General features: G+C 36.7%; 1 protein-coding gene across 2 annotated transcripts in view; it reads right to left on the reverse strand.

Annotated features, from left to right (window-relative positions):
• LOC106668311 overlaps window positions 1–19,733 on the reverse strand; it is a 222,177-nt gene that overhangs the window by 37,848 nt on the left and 164,596 nt on the right. For both annotated transcript variants that reach the window (XM_014396936.2, XM_014396935.2), the window contains exon 5: window positions 17,528–17,620. In XM_014396936.2, the coding sequence (XP_014252422.1) occupies window positions 17,528–17,620 (93 nt within the window). The remainder of the gene's footprint in view (window positions 1–17,527; window positions 17,621–19,733) is intronic.

A 19,733-nucleotide genomic window follows, 5' to 3' on the forward strand; every position in this document is an offset into this window, starting at 1 on the left:
ATGATATCTTGGGTGCCAGGGTACAGGGGAATTTTGGGTAACGAGAAAGCAGACAGACTGGCCAGAGGAGGAACTGCAAGACAATATATAGGCCCCGAACCGATTCTTGGGATAACAAGAACAAATATAGAATCCTCCATCGCAGAATGGACCCAAACAAAACAAAACGAGAAGTGGATAAACTCTAGAGGTGCTAGACATAGTAAACTTATGATGAAACAACCCTCACCAAGACTGGTAAAATCATTGCTGCAAATGGAGGGAGCCAAACTCAAGAGGAGTGATAGGACTACTAACCGGTCATTGGCATCTGGGAAAACATCTACACAAGATGGGCATAAACAACTATGGTCCCATCTGTAGATTATGTAATGAGGAGGAGAAAATAGCCACCCACATCATCTTCTATGCAGATTCAACCTAACATATGCAAAAACTTAGGGAATGAAATTATAGTAGCGACAGTCAATGTTACTATACTAAGAAAAAGGATAGAGTCTATTGCGCTCAACTACAACTCAAGCCAGAAGGCTGCAGTGCCTGGGGAGTACAAACTACGCTTCGTAGTATCCATATCACTATACGATACCATACCATACCACTTGATTTGTGGTACACCAAATATTTTTTTACAAAACAGCTCCTTAACAAACGGAGGACAGAAAGGAAATTGCCCTTTTCTTGTCCGTAGTCCTTTGGTCACTGATACCTGCGTGCGGAGGGGCAGGCAGTACATTTCATACTAAACGTGACACATGTTAACAATGATAACAGTCGTTTGTGGTTTATGTAAGGCTACGGTTATGATGCGAATTCTAGCGAAATTTTGTTCCGATGAGTTCGTCTGAACAAACAAATACTTTTTTTTCCAATGAGAGTGTTTACTTTGGCAGCGAACTCGCACGATGTCGTCAGAACCATTCGAGCGTTCAAACCAGTTTGATTTTTTCGTGCGTTCTGTCGTTCAATTTAGACGGTTTTAGTATTTAGTCATGGATATAGATAAACTGATTAGTCTTGTATTTGAGAATCGGTGTTTGTGGTACATGAACGACAAAAAATATCACAACAGAGATATTTCCCGGCCAGGGGAGAAAATTTCTCAGAAATCAACATTAGCAATAAGTATCAATTAATTAAGTTTTTTAGTTGAGATAAAAAAGTCAATGTCACGAGGGGACATTTGTCGCCGAGAATCAAATAGATTACACGACATTTGAAAAATGGAAAAAGGAGGGAAAATTCAAAAGTTGGGGTTGAGATGGAAGTTGGCGTCCGAGTGGATCGAGGTCAAGTGGTAGAGCAGCGGCGTATCTAGCCGAAGATCCTGGGTTCGAATCCTGCTCGTGACACTGACTTTTTATCTCAACTAAAGCCCTTAATTAATTGATAGAAATTAATTGGTCAAGTGGACCACGAAAACTAGTGAATTAGCAATAAGCCTATTTGGTTAGTGGTCATAATTAACCGTATTAATTATTCTAATGATTGTTTTTTAATCTAAGGTTTTTGGTTGAGACGAAAAATTAGTGTCACGAGCGGGTTCCGAACCAACGACCTTCGGCTAAATACACCGCTGCTCTTACGACTTGAAGCTATCGTGACTTCGATCCCTCGAGCAACTCATCTCAACCTACCACCGTTCGAATTTTCCCTCTTTTTGCCATTTTGTAATTTCATTTTAATTAATATGTTAAATTATGACTGCTAATATTAATAATTAGGGATTAATATTCACTTCTTTAAAGAGGCTAGCAATAAGTTTGATACTCTTAACCACCTTTCTCGTCTCTTGTGGAAAATAAGTGGTAATAAAATAATCGACGGACTTGTAAGAAAATAAAACTCATTAAGTTCGAACATTTACTGGGAGGCAGAAATGTACTATCAGAAAACGCGCACAATGTAACTACCTTGTTCTGACGAGGATTTCGGACGTACTCTTCAGAACTAAATTTCGTCAAAATTCGCATCCATAGCGTAACCGGCCATTTGTTAGCTTTTGGTCGCCAACCCTGAGTTCTGCCATTGACTTCATGTCCTAATTTGACTAAAAAATATCTAATATTATAAACAATCTATTTTTGATTATTTATAATGATTTGTTAAAGTTACGAGTTAATGCAATAGCTAAAATGGCATCAAATGTTTTGATGGGTTAGATAAAAATTGTACACATATATCATGATAAAGGTCGGCCTCATCTGGTGAGCGCGATATGTTCTACTCTAAAAGATCAAAAAAATGTTTAGGTTTTATGGCGTTTGATAAACTTTGCGTTGGTATATTTTTAGAAGTAGGATAATTTTGATATTCAGACTAACTAATTTACTACAATTAAATATGTAGTGGATGCGAAGACTCTTACGGCGTATGTTTCCGTGTAAGTCAGGACGGGAAAAGGCCAACATATCGTAACTTGACATCGACTTCAGCCGGAATTCTTTCACGTCCAGTTCAATAAAGAGACACGGAATCCGCATTATCCCCTGTTGCCCTCTCGGCCGATGATTTATGTCCGGCAAAGGGGCTGCTTGTGTTAAGAGGAGATAACGGTTTCGGCGTGGGCGTCTGCCCATTTCCGACCTACTTTCCAATCCTGGGCCGAAATTACAGAACCGAACAGTTTGATCAAAGTCCGACGACCATTTTGGCCGGGCTCGACGGAAACTTCACGCACCGGACGAATGAATCGGTCACGTTCGCAGATTTCTTTTTTCGGATGTCAAATTGGCCGAGAACCACCGTATTGTATCTTTTGAACCGTTTTTCGTAAGATAGGAAAGACCTTTAAAAAACATGCCGCCTTTCAAGCAAAAGTTAAGTTACAAATACTTCAAAAGGTTTCCTAGAATCGTTAATTAAATATAACTCTCTTTTATTTTCTTAACATTTTCATTTTCAGATTTTATTGGCGTTAAAGTTCTGGCAGTATGAAATAAGATCATAAGTTTTTAACCACTACTACTAATAATAATAATCCATATATGTATTTAGTAGTCATAATTGACTGTATTAATTATGTGTGGTGATTAGTGACCGTTAGTCGATAATTATTCAGAAATCGTGAGGTGCAGTCTGGTGTGATGTAGGTTTCAGAAAAACATTTTCTTTATCGTGCAAATTGTTATATTCTCCCCCCTGCTCTAAAAAGAGAAGAATTAACGTTGAAATATTATGCGAGCAAATGGGCAAAGCCGAACCATTTCTTACATAAGACCCTTTTTGACCCTAATTCCAGCGAAAGATACTCTCTCTTGAGGACCCGTACAAGGCCGCTGGCCATAAGAGCCAAGGAAACATTAGCGGCGCGGGGAGTAGACTTGAACCAAGTGGAGGCAGAAAAACTACCTGAAACACCCCCCTGGTTACTCCCTCCCTTCATCGTACGGTGGGATTTGGCAAAATTAAAAAAGAACGAGACACCCCACTATTCAAAGGAATTTTTGAAGCCCTGAAAAACGAATATAGAGATGCCAGACCCGTCTTCACAGACGGGTCAAAAACGGCAGAGGGCGTGGGGTGTGCCGTGTACAAAAAACGAAAAAAATGTCACTCCCTCTCGCCGCAAGCGTGTACACGGCGGAACTAAATGCCATATCCCTCGCACTGAACATAATAAGAAGTCAGCCTCACGAATCATATGTAGTATATACCGAGTCGCTCAGTGCGGTCCAGAAGCTCAGGAGAAGAAGCTCCGTGGACCCATTAGTAAACAAAATAAAACAACAATTAAAAGGGATCGACAAAGTTGGGAAGAAGGTCGTATTGGTGTGGGTTCCCGGCCACATAGGGATAGCCGGGAACGAAGCAGCAGACAGGGCGGCCAAAGAAGCAGCCAGAGGACCCCACGACGCTTCCCAACAAATACGCCCAGCGGATCTCACGTTATTAATTTCAAATACATTAAAAGAAGAATGGAAAAACCGCTGGGCTCGGCAAAATAGGAATAACCCTGCCAAACTGTGGCAGGTTAAGAAAGACGTCGGTCCCTGGTTCACGGAAAATGGGTCAAAAAGGGAAAAGGTCATACTGACAAGACTACGCATAGGTCATACAAGGATTACACACGGGCACCTTCTAGCAGGAAAGCGACCGCAAAGGTGCCCATTATGCAAAGATAGAGTAACAGTCGAGCACCTTTTCAATTGTAGAAGGCTCGACGTTTATAGGCAATATTTTGGAATATCGTCGGACCTGTGCGTAGTCTTGGGGCACGGCAGCGGGCACAAATCGCTGTACCGGTACCTCAGGGCTATAGGGATCTTCAAATGTGTATAGTTTATGTGTGTTTGTGCTGTGCTTGTGTTGTGTCTGAAGTGTTTGTGTGGTGTTTATGTTAATACATTAGGATGAACGTAATTTATTTGCGTGAAAGGAAGGGGTTATTTACCCCGCCCCGAGGAATATCGAGTACTCTGGGGTGAGTGTGTGATGTCTGGGGAGCAAAAGTAAGTTATTAGCGCGAATGGAGTGGGTTCGGCCCCGCCCCGAGGAATATCGAGAACTCTGGGGGAGTGAATGTGACCAGACTTTTATGTTAGTATTGTATGTTGTTTATATTTTACTCTGTTGGAATGAATGTAATTTAAGCATGAAAGGAAGGGGTTATTTACACCGCCGCGAGGAATATCGAGTACTCTGGGGTGAGTGTGTGACGTCTAGAGATTGAAAGTAAGTTATTAGCGCGAATGGAGTGAATTCAACCCCGCCCCGAGGAATATCGAGTACTCTGGGGGAGTGAATGTGACCAGACTTCTATGTTTGTGGCGATATATATGTTATGTATTGTATGTTGTGTATCTATTCTTAAATTGACAACCTGAGGTACTAACAAGAGGCTAGCTTTTTAAAATAACTACGTAATATACAAGTAAAAGCAGAGAGTCAGTAACCAGATAGAGATGCTCAAATGGCTGTAGTTCAATATCAGGAAAGAGAAGGAATACACGCGGAGGGCCGGCGATGACCTCAGCTGTTTGTCGGCCCATAAACATTCCACTTTATATATATAAACAATGTTTGTAAATCCCAGGCCCTGAAGATGATCTCAATAAAGATCGAAACGTCGGCACGATAAAGAAAATGTTTTTCTGAAACCTACATCACACCAGAACGCATCTCACGATTTCTGTATTAATTATTCTAATTAAATTACTATTAAACACGTATATGGATTAATAAAATAATTTCATAGGTACTTATTTCGGTAACAGCTCCTCGTGGCCATTTCATATGTCGCCGAAAATCGGATCCTGATTATACGATATTTGAAAAAATGGCGAAAAGAGGAATTCGACATGAGTATGTTGTTGAGAGGAATTGGTGTCCGAGTGGATCGAAGTCACCATAGCTCAAGTGGTTAGAACAACTGCATATTGAAATATTGAACGAATAAGGAAAAACAAAGGTCGTAAGTTCGAATTCCACATCACATATACTAGTTTAAAAAAAGGCCTGGTTTTTGCAAGGCACCTTTGGAAATGCATATTTTCTCAGCCTGTAAGTCAGACTGCGATAGGTTACATTTAGTTTACGCTGAATAAGATGTCTTTTTAAAATGTTTTCCTATTTTCAGTCATTCATCAGTAAATTCAAAAATTCGGGAACATGTTAATTTTTGCACTTTTTACGAAAATTTCAAATCGAGCTGTGGAGTCAGGAAATCGTCCTGGAGCGGGGCCCTACAGCAATCGATAGGGATTTTTACTAAGCTTTCAATTAGTCACCTTCCACATTGGCAGATTTCTCAACAGCTTTCGAGTTATTGGCTAATTTGGGCAAAAACGTGGTGTTGGCGCCAGCCATCTCATTTTTAAATATACTTTGTTTTGGATTATTGTAATCCCTAATCCTACACCCACGCTCCTTGCAAACCCAGTCCTGTTCTACTCCTATGATAGACGTCTCTTTTCTCATGCTTTTCTCCCGTATTAATAAAAAAGTCTTTAATCACGCGACTACGAAAAACTCTCTGTGCTGCTGCATCGATCTCTTCCACCTGAATTCGTCGGATATTCTGCGACGAAGTCAGAGGAATCGGGCCCGAGCTCCCTACACTTCTTGCAGCCGGCATCTGAAGGAAGGTGGTAAGTCCCCTATGAATTTCTCCCTTCATTTATTTTAATTTAGAATTCTATTAAATTTATTTTATTAACGTTTCATTTTTTTTAATTATTTTTTTTCTTACACGGCATTGGCCGTAACACGTGGTTTTTCGTGATCGTGGAAAAACCTCTCACTCTCTCTCTCTCTCTCTCACTCTCTCTCTCTCTCTCTCTCTCTCTATCTATCTATCTATCTATCTATCTATCTATCTATCTATCTATCTATCTCTCTCTCTTTTAGATTACTATTTAGTGACGAAAGTTTTATTTGTAGATTTATATTGGTGATTTACAATTCATTATTTGTACTGCATTGTATTGAAAATTATTTTTCTTCACTTATTTGATTTGATTGTTAATTTGCTTTTGAACTACTCAATTATTATGTAAATTAGGATATATATTTCAATAAGCAATTTTAAGTAAAAGTTCAATGTAAAACGAATAGATGGAACATACTGACAACAAAAATAAAGTTATTCGATGTAATTAATGATTAATTAATTAGAAGTAGGTTAAACATAGAAACCATTGTATTTCACATTAGATGTAAGAATGGTCCTTGAGACCAAATCTTGTGTGATTGATAAATAAAACGTTCATCATCATCATCATCGTCTTTCTCTCTCTCTCTCTCTCTTTCTCTCTCTCTCTCTCTCTCTCTCTCTCTCTCTCTCTCTCTCTCTCTCTAGATTTTACCATACATAAACCTATTGTTTGAATACGTTATTCGAAGCCAAACTGCCACAGCACCTGTGAAATGGGAAGGAAAAGTTGATTTTCCGAGATGAAGTAAACAAGTGGTTAGTAGGCTTTTATAGTTTTACAAACCAATTAAAATTGCTGCTCAAGATTATTAGTTCATATTGTTTGAATTTACTATTAAACGTCATGTCAATTTCGCGAAAATTTCTAAGCTCTCTCGATTTTATATTAATTACTATAATTGATAGGAAATCAATTCCGGTTAATTAATTATCTTCTATCAGATCAACAGGTCTGTCAAGTTTCGATTTCTGCAGACCGTATAATCATTGTTAAAATTAACAGACAACTGTGGGGAGCCGCGGTAGCCGAGTGGTTAAGGCGTCATTCTCTCGGCTGGTAGATCCTGCAGTCGTGGGTTCGATCCCCACCGTCGCCTCTGTACTTTTTCTGACCCCTAAGGGGACCGGTGGCCGCAATTGAAAAGAACTTGACAAGACACCCATCAATGGAAGGAGCGGGATCAGATATCAACGACCCTGAATTTGGTCCCACCCCCCTTCAAAAATGAGTTTCTTCGATGGAAGAACATCGGCACACCGGGGGTTCAAATTCACACTTATGTTGCGAGCCCAGGCAACTGTAGTTAGATACGTCGATTTTCGCATAGATACTTCCTACTCACAGTAAGTTGTTTTCAACTCCTTCAACCTGATGATGAGCTAAAAGCTCGAAATCCGGATTGTTGAAAACAACTTACAGTGAGTAGGAAATATCTTTTTAAAAAGGATTGGACCCCACTCACTCCACAATTCATCATTTCTATGAGTAACATATTTCTGTCATTAAAGCTATCCCTCCACTGAAACTACCTCGACGAGCATGCTGGACATTTTCCATTTGTTGAAATCTCGATATCACTCTATAAATTGAAGACCGACTCCGGTATCGGACGTTCAAGATAAGGAACATTTTTACCACGGCTCTGTGAGAATTCCTCCACCGTAAAACGACTTCACCCGCAGCACCTTTTCATAATGGAGTACATTATGTTGAACTGAATTACGAAAGCTGGAAATGAAAATAACACATCGTAAACTGAGACAAGTTTGAGATTTATGATGAAAAAGTCTCATTGCCAAGGCGGAACAACCTTATTGGAATTTAGTTAGTAATATCAAATTGTTGCGCATAAAAACGAACACCTCTACACATTGCGTGGCCGTTTTAATAATCAACGCAACAGGTATTGTTTTCCTGTTGAGACCAAAAATGAAAAGCACGGAATATCAAAAGTTTCAAGGTTGTAGGAATTCTCCTAACATAGGAGTAAACCAGCTTCCTTGTATTTCTTATCGTACTTTCTTATTAAATGCCCAGGCCGGTTTCCCTGCGTACTTTGTAAAGTTTTTAATTGCTTGGAGTTTTTTGTTTGCTAATGAATTTACTCCCGAGTTAATGAGCTCGCCCCCATTGTGCATTTTCTGTTTACATTGCGAAGTTTCACATTACGGGAACATTTCCTCCTGGGTTGTACATACGTTCACCTCTTAAATTTTTACCCCATTGGCTTAGATGATTATGCGAGGAACATTAATTAATTAATCTTAATAATCTTTAGAAAATGAATTAAACCGAGAAAACCAGCTACATTGTAAATAAACACTGTGTCGATTATATTTTAATTGGGTAAACATTGAAAGTGAACAAAAATGTATTAATAAGAACTGTTTAGATTTCCAAAATTATATGGTTTTTTTTTTTTTAATCCAATATTAGTTGCTGCAAATAAACAGTTATTAATAGTGATAAATTAAGAATTTAATGATCATTTGGAGATCGTGAGATGCGGTCTGGTGTGGCGTAGGTTTTAGAAAAACATTTTCTTTATCGCGCCAGCGTTTCGATCTTTATTGAGATCATCTTCAGAACTCAAAATTTCTGTGTAAGTGTGTCATCATTGTGTGTCGTGCTGTGAGTGCCCTAAGTATTTAATTATTAAGTAAAAAACAATAGTCCCACACAAATCCCCATTGTCAAAAATATTTTACTATCCAACTATGCCGAAGCATTAGTAACTAACGAAATGACATTCCTAGTTCTTTCAGAACCATCAGTGTTTTGCGCACAGAAAATAACTTACACGCGTTCCTAGAACTTACCGAACCGGCAGTCTTTTTTTTTTAAACAAAACTAACCTCTTAACCTTCCTAGCTCTTACAGACCCTTCAGCCTTTTTTTATGTAAAAACTAACCAGCTGACTTTCCTAGTTTTTACAGACCCATCAGTGTTTTGCGCACAGAAAATAACTTACACGCGTTCCTAGAACTTACCGAACCGGCAGTCTTTTTTTTTAACAAAACTAACCTCCTAACCTTCCTAGCTCTTACAGACCCTTCAGCCTTTTTTTATGTAAAAACTAACCAGCTGACTTTCCTAGTTTTTACAGACCATCAGTGTTTTGCGTACAATATCTGACTTACTCACCTTCCTAATTTTTTCGACCAATTAATCTTTTCCCAATAAAAACTAACCTACTCACCTTCCTACTTCTTACAGATCCATCAGTCTTTTGCCAATAACCTACTCACCTAGTTGAGATAAAAAAGTTAATGGCACCAGCGGGATTCGAACCCACGATCTTCGGCTAGATACGCCGCTGCTCTACCACTTGAGCTAACGTGACTTCGATCCACTCGGACACCGATTTCCCATCTCAACTCCACCTTTTGAATTTTCCCTCCTTTTTGCCATTTTTCAACCAAAACATTAATTAATTGAAAAGAATTTATTCGGTCAAGTGGACCACTACTAGTACTAGTACTAATAAATGTACTAAACAACAAGGTTGACAATTTGACAAAAAGCGGGATTTAGCAACTTAATTATAATCATAGCGACATTAAATATATAGGGAAAAAGGTAGAGAAATTAAAACGAGAACTAAAGAACAATTGCCTAAATCGAACTAATTTTAGGAATTTAGGGACTATTTACAATTTCAATTTCAATTTAAATACAACAGGTTACATAGTGATTTGAGAAATTTGAAATTAAAAAATGTAAACTTGAACATGAAAATTAATATATAATATAATAGATTTTGATTTACATCTTATTTTAAATATGCACCTGGATAATATTAGACGTACAAATTAATCAAATTAATTAATTTAATTTTCATTATTTAATTTTATCATTAATTTACTAATCTATTATTAATTAATCATTTTATTTGTATTAATAAATAAAAAACATACAAATTAATCACTAATTTATCATTATTTTCTTATAGTATTCATTAAGATAATATTTAAATGTGTTATAATTCCCGCTTTTCGCACATTGATAATTGAGCGGCATTAAAAACCAGCTTCTCATTGAAACATCGTGTTGGCCAGGTGATCGGGGGGTTCAGTCTTACAATCCATGTCACGACACCTGATAATGAGCTATAAGCTTGAAATCCGACAGTTGGTTGATAACAACTAACTGTGGGTAGAAACTATCTTTTTAAAAAGATGAACAACACACTCACTCCACCATTTATCATTTTCGGCCCTAGAGTCTTCCTAGAAATATTCCATGCATTTGGCAGTGTTCTAAGGCTTCTATGGAAGCTCAAGGACATCCTACATACATTATACCTTATACAGAACTCTTACAGACTCACTTTCACACAGTCCAAAACACTTCTTTCTTCTCCATTTACCCGATTTTCCCTAGTGTCCCACAGGGTAGCGAACTCGCTCCCTCACTCCGTAAAATGTACACGGCTAGTCTACCTACTCACCCTAACACTTTCTATATACATTTTTATATTCTGAACTCCGTTACCCCTTTACGGCATCGCGTAATATACTTACCCAGACAAAACCATCTACCTCGTACTAAAGTCCTATTTTTCAAACCGTCATTTCCAAATTGTCCAAAACCTTTTTTCTACTCTTAGTGCATTTTCATACAGTAAGCTCGTTGTTTCAATATTGCATACTTAATGCGCAGTTCTAAAAAAATAAATAACAAAAAATGTTTTAAACTGAGTATTGTCACGTTCAGATTTAAATGAACCGCCATGCCCCTCCACACACTCAAACAGTCATAGGAGTAGGGGCCAAGAAAGGGCTATTTTTTTCAAGTCCTAGAACAGATCCCTTTCTGGCATGTGTGGGTAAACAGCTATTTTTGCTACAAATAAAATTTGGTGTGCACACTATTCAAGTAAGTTAATTTTATTACTTTGACGTCAAAATAAAAATTAATAATTGTAATTTAATTTTAAAAGGATATATATTTTTATAAAGAAGAGTAAAAGAAATAATATTTCATTTTAAAAGTTGTGTTAATGTTTTAATTGTATTTTCTAATTTGGAGGTCAAAATCAAAATAATAATAATAATCTTTCAACCGAGAATCAAATTCCATTTTAAGGTTTGTAGATTTGAGATAGGTTTGTTATTGTGTAAAAGGATTCTTTAAATTAAAAATAATAATTAATAAAATATATTGTCATTTTATGTGAAAATAAATTGTAATTAAAGATTCAAATTTAAGAAACATTTGGTGTCGTATTTACTTTGGTTTAAATGAAATATAAATGGTGCCTGATCGATAAATGAAATAATCGTAGTCGGTCCGATCGTAAAAAAACCTCTGGGACCTTGATTTCGGTTTTCCGAAATCAGGGTTGGGCCCAACAAAAAAAGAAGAAGAGACACGCTATATCACAAAATATTTAAAAAGAAAAATTCTTGTTGTCTGTAGGGTGTAAAGTCACTAAAAGCCAGTGATCACATTAGAAAGTTCCGTACAGGCGGAAGAAACAATATCACACAGTTGGACGAACTTTCATTCTCATCGATCAAAAGTGGGCATAAACTTTAGCAAGAACAGGGGAAATTCATTTGAACGATCAATATTTTACAAAACTAGAAAACACTCATGCTCAAAAACAATCTTATTGGTGTCAATAATAAAGTAGCTTCATCACTTTTCGTTTTTCCCTAAAATTTTTGTTTTAATTGAAAGGTACAACAAATAATAACTCAATTTAATTTTACAACTAATAACATTTTAAATGTTAATAATTATTTCAATGGTTGAATAACATTTCCAGGGGGCGACGGTGGCCGCAACGGTCTAGGCGTTGACACGGCGCTCATCACTGTAAGAACCTGTTACCAGAAGAGTGGGAAATTCATTAATTTGTCATCCAGAACCGAAGTTCACTGCGGAATTGGTGGAGAGGTGGTTAATATAAAATATAAGGGCGCTTTTTTTTATCAATGATGCTTTATGCAGTGCCAGTTTGGCATTCTGCTCTAAAACTTAAGAAAAACAGAAAGAAAATCGAAGAGTGAGCACGAGAGCAAATTGAGAGTCGAGAAGGAGTAGAAGATTGTAAATAGGCATTTTTGGTTTTTTTTTGGTTTGGATGCTGTATTGGATGTGAAAGACATGGAACATGGAAAGAGTTAGTAAGAAAGAGAGAGAGTGAGAGTGAGAGAGAGTGAGAGAGAGAGTGAGAGAGAGAGAGAGAGAGAAAGAGAGAGAGAGAGAGAGAGAGAGAGAGAGAAGAGGATAAAGAGACAGAGGGAGAGAGAGAGAAGAGGATAAAGAGACAGAGGGAGAGAGAGAGAAGAGGATAAAGAGACAGAGGGAGAGAGGGAGAGGAGAGGATAAAGGAGAGAGAGAGAAGAGGATAAAGAGACAGAGGGAGAGAGAGAGAAGAGGATAAAGAGACAGAGGGAGAGAGGGAGAGGAGAGGATAAAGAGACAGAGAGAGAGAAGAGGATAAAGAGACAGAGAGAGAGAGAGAAAGAAGAGGATAAAGAGACAGAGACAGAGAGAGAGAGAAGAGGATAAAGAGACAGAGAGAGAGAAGAGGATAAAGAGACACAGAGAGAGAGAGTGAGGGAGAGAGAAAATTAAAGAGAGAAGGAGAGAGATAGATAGTGAGAGAGAGGGAGGAGGCAAGAGCAAAGAGTAGAAAGAAATTAGGCTTCAATTACTTACATTTGCCAACAAATTTCGTTCACACACGCTGTAGCACTCTCCAATGATTCTTATCAACCTACCAGACCATCTTATAATTATAACCAACTTTTATTGTAATCCAATTTGTTTGAAATTGAATTTCCCGGATAACCTTGCGGACTTAATAGCTCCTTTAAATCACTCGGGAGGTTCTTCGATAGGCCCAAGGTCTGACACTCAATAAATGTCCAACTTTCAGGGGAAATAGTGCAATGCGTTAAATTTGTTGTGATTAAACTATATTGAATGGTAAGATAAAAAATTTTCTACCGGTATGTCTAAGGCATGATGACCTTCAAAATACAACAATCAGAAAATCTTGTTAATAAATTATTCAGAAATCGTGAGAATCTGGTTCCAGACCGCATCTAACGATTTCTGAATAATTATCGACTAACGGTCACTAATCACCACACACTTGTTAATAAACTTAACCGTTTGATCTAGTTTGTTCTTTGTTCTTAATTTTTTAGAAGCAGAGATACAACGGTCAATATTTTTCGCTTCGGAAGAATTTTCAATATGAGCATGTTGATGGTTTTCTATTCCTAAAAGTTTTTCAATTTTTTTGTTTTATTTTTGATAATTTTTAAAATATCCGTCATCAAGTTAGAATCTTCAATAAAACGAGTCATTGCCCTGGTCGAAAGGTTGAAAATGTACAAGTGAAACCACAAGGACTTTCGTAATGGAACTCGAATGACAAAACCACCCCGTCAGCTCTTCTAATGGCTTTTAATTGAGGTTGCCAAACATCCCCGGCTCGTTTCCTTTCCGTCCTCGTGTCCTCGACCTTTGCGTGACAAAAGCTGAAAAGCCGTCCATTCTCGTGACTCCAGGCCGTGCTTCTTTGCAGGTAACGTCTCACCCTTTCATCGTTTATTCCGTAAACCGCAATGCATGTACATCATAGAGTGCACATTTCAAAACATTGAAGGGCAATTCGACGAAGAAAAAGTAGCAATGCGTCTTTTACATAATAAAATAATAATAAATAATAAAAAATTCCATAGTGTTGATATTGCTTATTCCAATATGGACACATGTTATTCATGAAACGACTGCAGTTAACAATTGTTTATCACTATGACTTTGAATTTAAAATTCTGTGGATTCGGTTTTCCTGTGTAAAAATAAATTATATTAGATAAATTATTGACTATCATTACAAATTTGCATTTGGATGTTTGTCGTTTTGATAAATAGGCTTAAAATAACTCAGATTCATTTTATTTGATACTAACACAGTTTATTACCGTTCAAATTTATATAATATTGTATGATAAAATACTGTTGATAATTATCTTAATTAACATTGTTATTCAGATATCGTGAGATGCGGTCGGGTGTGATGTAGGTTTCAGAAAAACATTTTCTTTATCGTGCCAACGTTTCGATCTTTTATTCAGATCATCTTCAGGGCTCAAAGTGTTTGTCTTCTGTGTAATTGTGCCATTCTTGCGTGTCGTGTTGAGAGTGAGTTAATTAACATTGTTTCATGTTTACCAACATTCCCATAGACACAACACTGAACATTATTAAAGATAAATGGCCCAACATAACACCACACACAACTCTATCAAAGAACACGTTCGTAACAATGATCCGACACTGCTGTGTTAACGGATACTTTACATACAATCAATTTTACAAACAACTGTTTGGTATAGCCATGGGTAGCAACCTAGCCCCGATACTGGCAGACATAATCATGACATATGTACTAAATACAGTCATACCACAACTTCCTTTCACATTACCCTTCCTCACTAAATACGTAGATGATATATTGACAGCAGCATTAGATACATTCAATAGCTTTCACCCACGCCTACAATTTACACATGAAATCAAAAACAACAAAACAATACCATTTTTAGATACACTTGTAATAAAACAACCAGATGGCACATTAATCACAGATTGGTACCAAAAACCAAGAAACACAGATCGCTACCTCAACTTTAAATCTCATCATCCTCTTCATACAATAATAAACACGGCCAAAGGGTTACTTCACAGAATGATTACCCTGAGCCATGAATCATTTCACCACAAGAACATAAAGATACACAAACAGATCCTCCATAACAATCTCTACCCTAAGCATATAATTAACAGAATAATCAACAACTACAACACAACACTAACACATTCCACCATTACCAATAATACTACATTAAGTATATCAAATACAAACAAACAAGCATACATTTCCATACCACTTATTCAAGGCCTGTCACACAAATTAAACACATTTCTCTCGTCCGATAACTTCAAAATAGCTTTCAAAAATTATAAAACAATCCAACCACTTTTTTCCAAAGTTAAAGATCCCACACAAATAACAAATAAATCTGACGTAATCTACAAGATCAACTGTTTAAACTGTCCGGCAACTTACATCGGTCTTACATCCCAATATCTGGACAAGAGAGTAAAGCAACATATCTATGATTGCAACCTAACCAAAATCACATTACATTCCACACATCAAATATTTTTCATAGTCTAATTGTCCAAAAATTTAGCTTTCCTTTTCCTATTTATCCCCTTCTGGCCGAACCATTACCAACACATTTTTTCCCTTCGTCGGCTCTTTTCACCTCAAAGAAGCCGACGCATTATACAAAAATGTCTTTTCTATACCGACTTCCTTCCCCACCCCTTCAAAATCCAACGTGTATAAACATAAAACAAAATCTCACCGGCACTCTCAAGACGACACGCAAGAATGGCACAATTACACAGAAGACAAACACTTTGAGCCCGAAGATGATCTCAATAAAGATCGAAACGTTGGCACGATAAAGAAAATGTTTTTCTGAAACCGACATCACACCAGACCGCATCTCACGATTTCTGATTAATAATGTTATTTATAAACCCTTCTGTTTCAATTGCAGGCGGTTTAAATTTACTTTTCATGTTGAACGTATGGAAAAGATAAAGCTTATTTTCTCTTCTTTAGCGCTGTTTTTATTTGTTTTCACTGTTTATGATGAGATATGCCAGATGCACTTTGGGTAATTTAAATTTTCTTTCGTTCATTTCATTCTCTTTCAAAGACAAAGAACCTTCATGACTGTCTACTTTAATCGCTTAATGCCTCAATAAAATATTATTCACAATACGCCGAGACAAAAGGACGACGATTTAGTTTAGGAAAACGTTTAACAGAAAAACTTTCGATCCCATTTCATTTTGTGGTATTTCAAATAATAAATTATAATGGTTATGCGGCGGATGACAAATGGCTTTTGCATGACAATGCTGTATGACGGTCAAAAATCACTCTACGTGAAAGCTTATTGAGCCTCAACGAGCTAACATCATTGAATTGTATAGTGAAATTGAAAAAGACACGATTCATCACAGATGATAAATCTCAATAAATCACTCTTTCTTTTATGCATAAATAAATGGTGATAGAAACAACATAAAATACCACTAACAGACCAAAACAGCGAGACTAGTCGGACCGGGATAACAAGAAACGACCGAAGTACAAGAAAATCGAACAGCATATTCCGATTTAAAAAAATCATCTCAGTAAACCAAAAACATAATTTAAAAAAATTTTTTTTTTTTAAATTTGTACCTTAAAGTAGGTAATAAGTAACAGTGAGAAAGGTAATTAAAACAAAACAAAATTAAAACCAAGAGTGGAGAAAACACCCATTGGTATTACTCCAACGTTACAATAATATTGTTTGTTCAATTGATACGAGTGTCATTATCACTTTCACTGTCATCACCATCACTTCCTATGAGATCTCGCAGCCATTGTCTCGAGGGGGGTTTGAGGGGATTCGTCGGGATGCGAGGTTTCTGATGTGTAAATAAAATTGTTTTATTCTTGTAGTTGAGTTCATCCTTCATTGCAGATCATTTATGTTGTCAGCTGGCACTACTGTATCGTCCGCATACCGTACGCTATTTAGGTGTGTCCGATTGATCCGGACACCTTTGTACGATTACCGCTGAGGACTTCTTTGTATACAGCTTCCGAGTAGGTTAAAAAGCAAGGGCGATATAATACAGCCCTGACGCACTCCCTCATCGATTAGAGGTAGCTTACTCGACTCAAACTTCAATAGATTCCAATATTACCGGAAACTCCTCACTGTGATTCCAGTGGTTCTTTTCTCTTTTTTGTTGAATGCGCACAATACCTGCTTTTACTCTTTGAATTTTTTTTTTTTAATGAGAATGCTACATCATGTTCCACATTTACATTCTTATTAGTACTATGACTTTTTTTTTCAATTATGTGGTTCAATTAACCTCTGTTTTGGTGAACATTTTTGAACCTAAGATAAAAATGTCTTCAATAATTTAGGTCAATTCATCATTAACTTATGGGATTTTATAAGAAACTCACTATTAAAAAAATATGCTAAAGCAACTCAAACTTTTAAACACATTATTAAACATTTTTGTGATTCTAGTAATACAAATTTACAAAACAAAAATGGTAAAAATATTCATTAGACACGTTATAAAGAGAAAACAAGCTTCAATTTTCTGACCCTTGTTTTTTTCTCCCCATTTACCAAATTCACACCATATACTGTTTCCCGTTTTAACAAGGGAATCGAGTTTCACGTGGGATTTTTCCCGTTTGCACGAAGAATGAGGATTAGCGTATAAACCAGTTGAGGAAAAAAATGCTTACCTTCCGCTTTTCTGTCTTCGTGCCTTTCCTTCTTACCGTCGATGTTCGTGTAAACCAGAGAATGAGTTTTCATTACAGACATCGTATTTTCACCTAAAAAATAACAATTGATAGTTAATATAACTAGTCCCCAACAACTGCCAAAAAATCAAAGTAATTCATATCGTAGAGGAGGACTTAATGTTAAAATTTTGTTGACGCGGTTTGGGATCGAACCACTTTATTATATTTTATACTATTATAAATTAAAAATCCACGGGTTACACTGGGAATCGAACCCAGACCTGCTAGCGTTGCAATATAACGTGCTAAATACTCGGCCACCGAGGACTCTCAAAAATTAATAATACAGAAAAAGTACATTACTATTTTAATAACATATCAAGCAAAACATGCAGCAGTGGTAGCAAATAGTATATCTTCGAATTTTAGCATACCATCCGAAATAATAATTATGCTTGAGCGCAGATGCAAGTTTTTGGTTCCCATTCGAGTTTCGATAGAAATCTTCTATACAAAGTTTTGTTATGATAGATTTAAAGCGTGGTAAATGTAGTGTACTTATAAGCATGGATGTGTAGTGTGAGAGAGCCAATGATGGAATATTGTGTGTCTTATCAACCCTCTATTTGATTAGTTATATACACTGAAAGGCAAAAGAAATGGCCACTCTTAATATTTTTAACTATCTCTTAGTCAATCTTCCATTGTTTCACATCAATATTTGATCCATTTTAAAGGATTAGAGGTAATTAAACAAATAAAATCTCCCACTTGTGTTTACGATCCTATTGTAAATAAATCTTTGAATAGTCCTCTTCTTTATTGGTTTTTCAGTAAAGCTTCATTTCAAATTTGTTTGAGAGATAGTTTTAAGTGATACTGATTCGAAAATAAATCTCGACTCAACCGAGGCTTCAATTTGGATAAATCGAAAAAAAAAACAAGAGTTTTTTTAGACTTTTGATATTTTCCTTAGTTTCATAAATTGTTTGGGGATATTTTGACCAAATTTCATGAAGATTGATACAGGGAATCAATTTGAAGTATCAACAGGCCAAAGTCGCTAACTCGCAACTCTCGACTCAACCGAGGCTTCAATTTGTATAAATTTGTATAAGCCAATTTTTTACCTACAGAATTACTAATTACTATGAGGATTCCTTTGTTTTATGCTTCAACACTCGCTTCCTTTAAAAATGTATACAATATTTTAAAAACTATTTCTTTTTCTGATGCTATTAAGGAATTAAAATTGAATGGCTTTTCTACTTCCGTACATCTATATATACGATTTAGCATCATATTTCTCGCACTTTCATGTTCCGGGCAATGCAATGCAATATGTTGCATTGTTTCCGGCTCATCACAGGTCTCACAATTAGGGGAGGGTCTTAAACCAATTCTCTTTAGGTACGCCCCACACATGCTATGATTGGACCGTATTCTCATTATTGTTGAGAAAAATGCCTTACTTCCTTTCATTTTAGCTACCCAGGGGTGGAGTCGGGGTTCTGGGACCAACGTTTTAAAAAAGAAACCAGCGCTATCATTTTTATACCAATGTTTCCATTCGTTTGTCCATTTTTCCGAAATTACTCGTTTTATGTCGCTGCTAGGAATCTGAATGTTTTGGACCTCTCAATTTGTCGTCGCCTCTTTTGCCAACTTGTCCACCGTCTCGTTGAAGACCACTCCACAATAGCCTCGACACCAACTTATGGTTACTAACTTATTATTGAGCTCCAAATCATATGCTTTACTAATTGTTTCTGAAACTAAGTAATCGCAGTTAGCCTTTGGGGAAAACTTTTCTATCTGTGTCACTGTGCTTCTACTGTCTGTGAAAACACAGAATTTTGATTCTACTAACGAATCTATATAATCTAAAGCTTTTAAAAGCGCATACATTTCTGCCGAGAAAATAGACAATGTTGGAGGAAGCGAGAATTTTCTATAAAAATTATTTATTGGATCATAAATGGCACAACCTACTTTTCCGTTCATTACCGACCCATCCGTAAAGATCCAGTGATGATCTGGTCTGCGATGATTCACCTCTTCTACGAATAACTTATTTGAAATATGCGCAGGATATTTTGAATAATCCTGTAAATAAATGGTATTCAGAGAGCTAATGGCTTTTTGATATTCTAGTTGATACACCGGATGGAGCTGATTTTTATACATTTGGAAAATATCGGGT

Source organism: Cimex lectularius, unplaced genomic scaffold (genome assembly GCF_000648675.2).
Source record: "Cimex lectularius strain Harlan isolate CLEC.00 unplaced genomic scaffold, Clec_2.1 scaffold11, whole genome shotgun sequence".
Lineage (NCBI taxonomy): Eukaryota > Metazoa > Arthropoda > Insecta > Hemiptera > Cimicidae > Cimex > Cimex lectularius.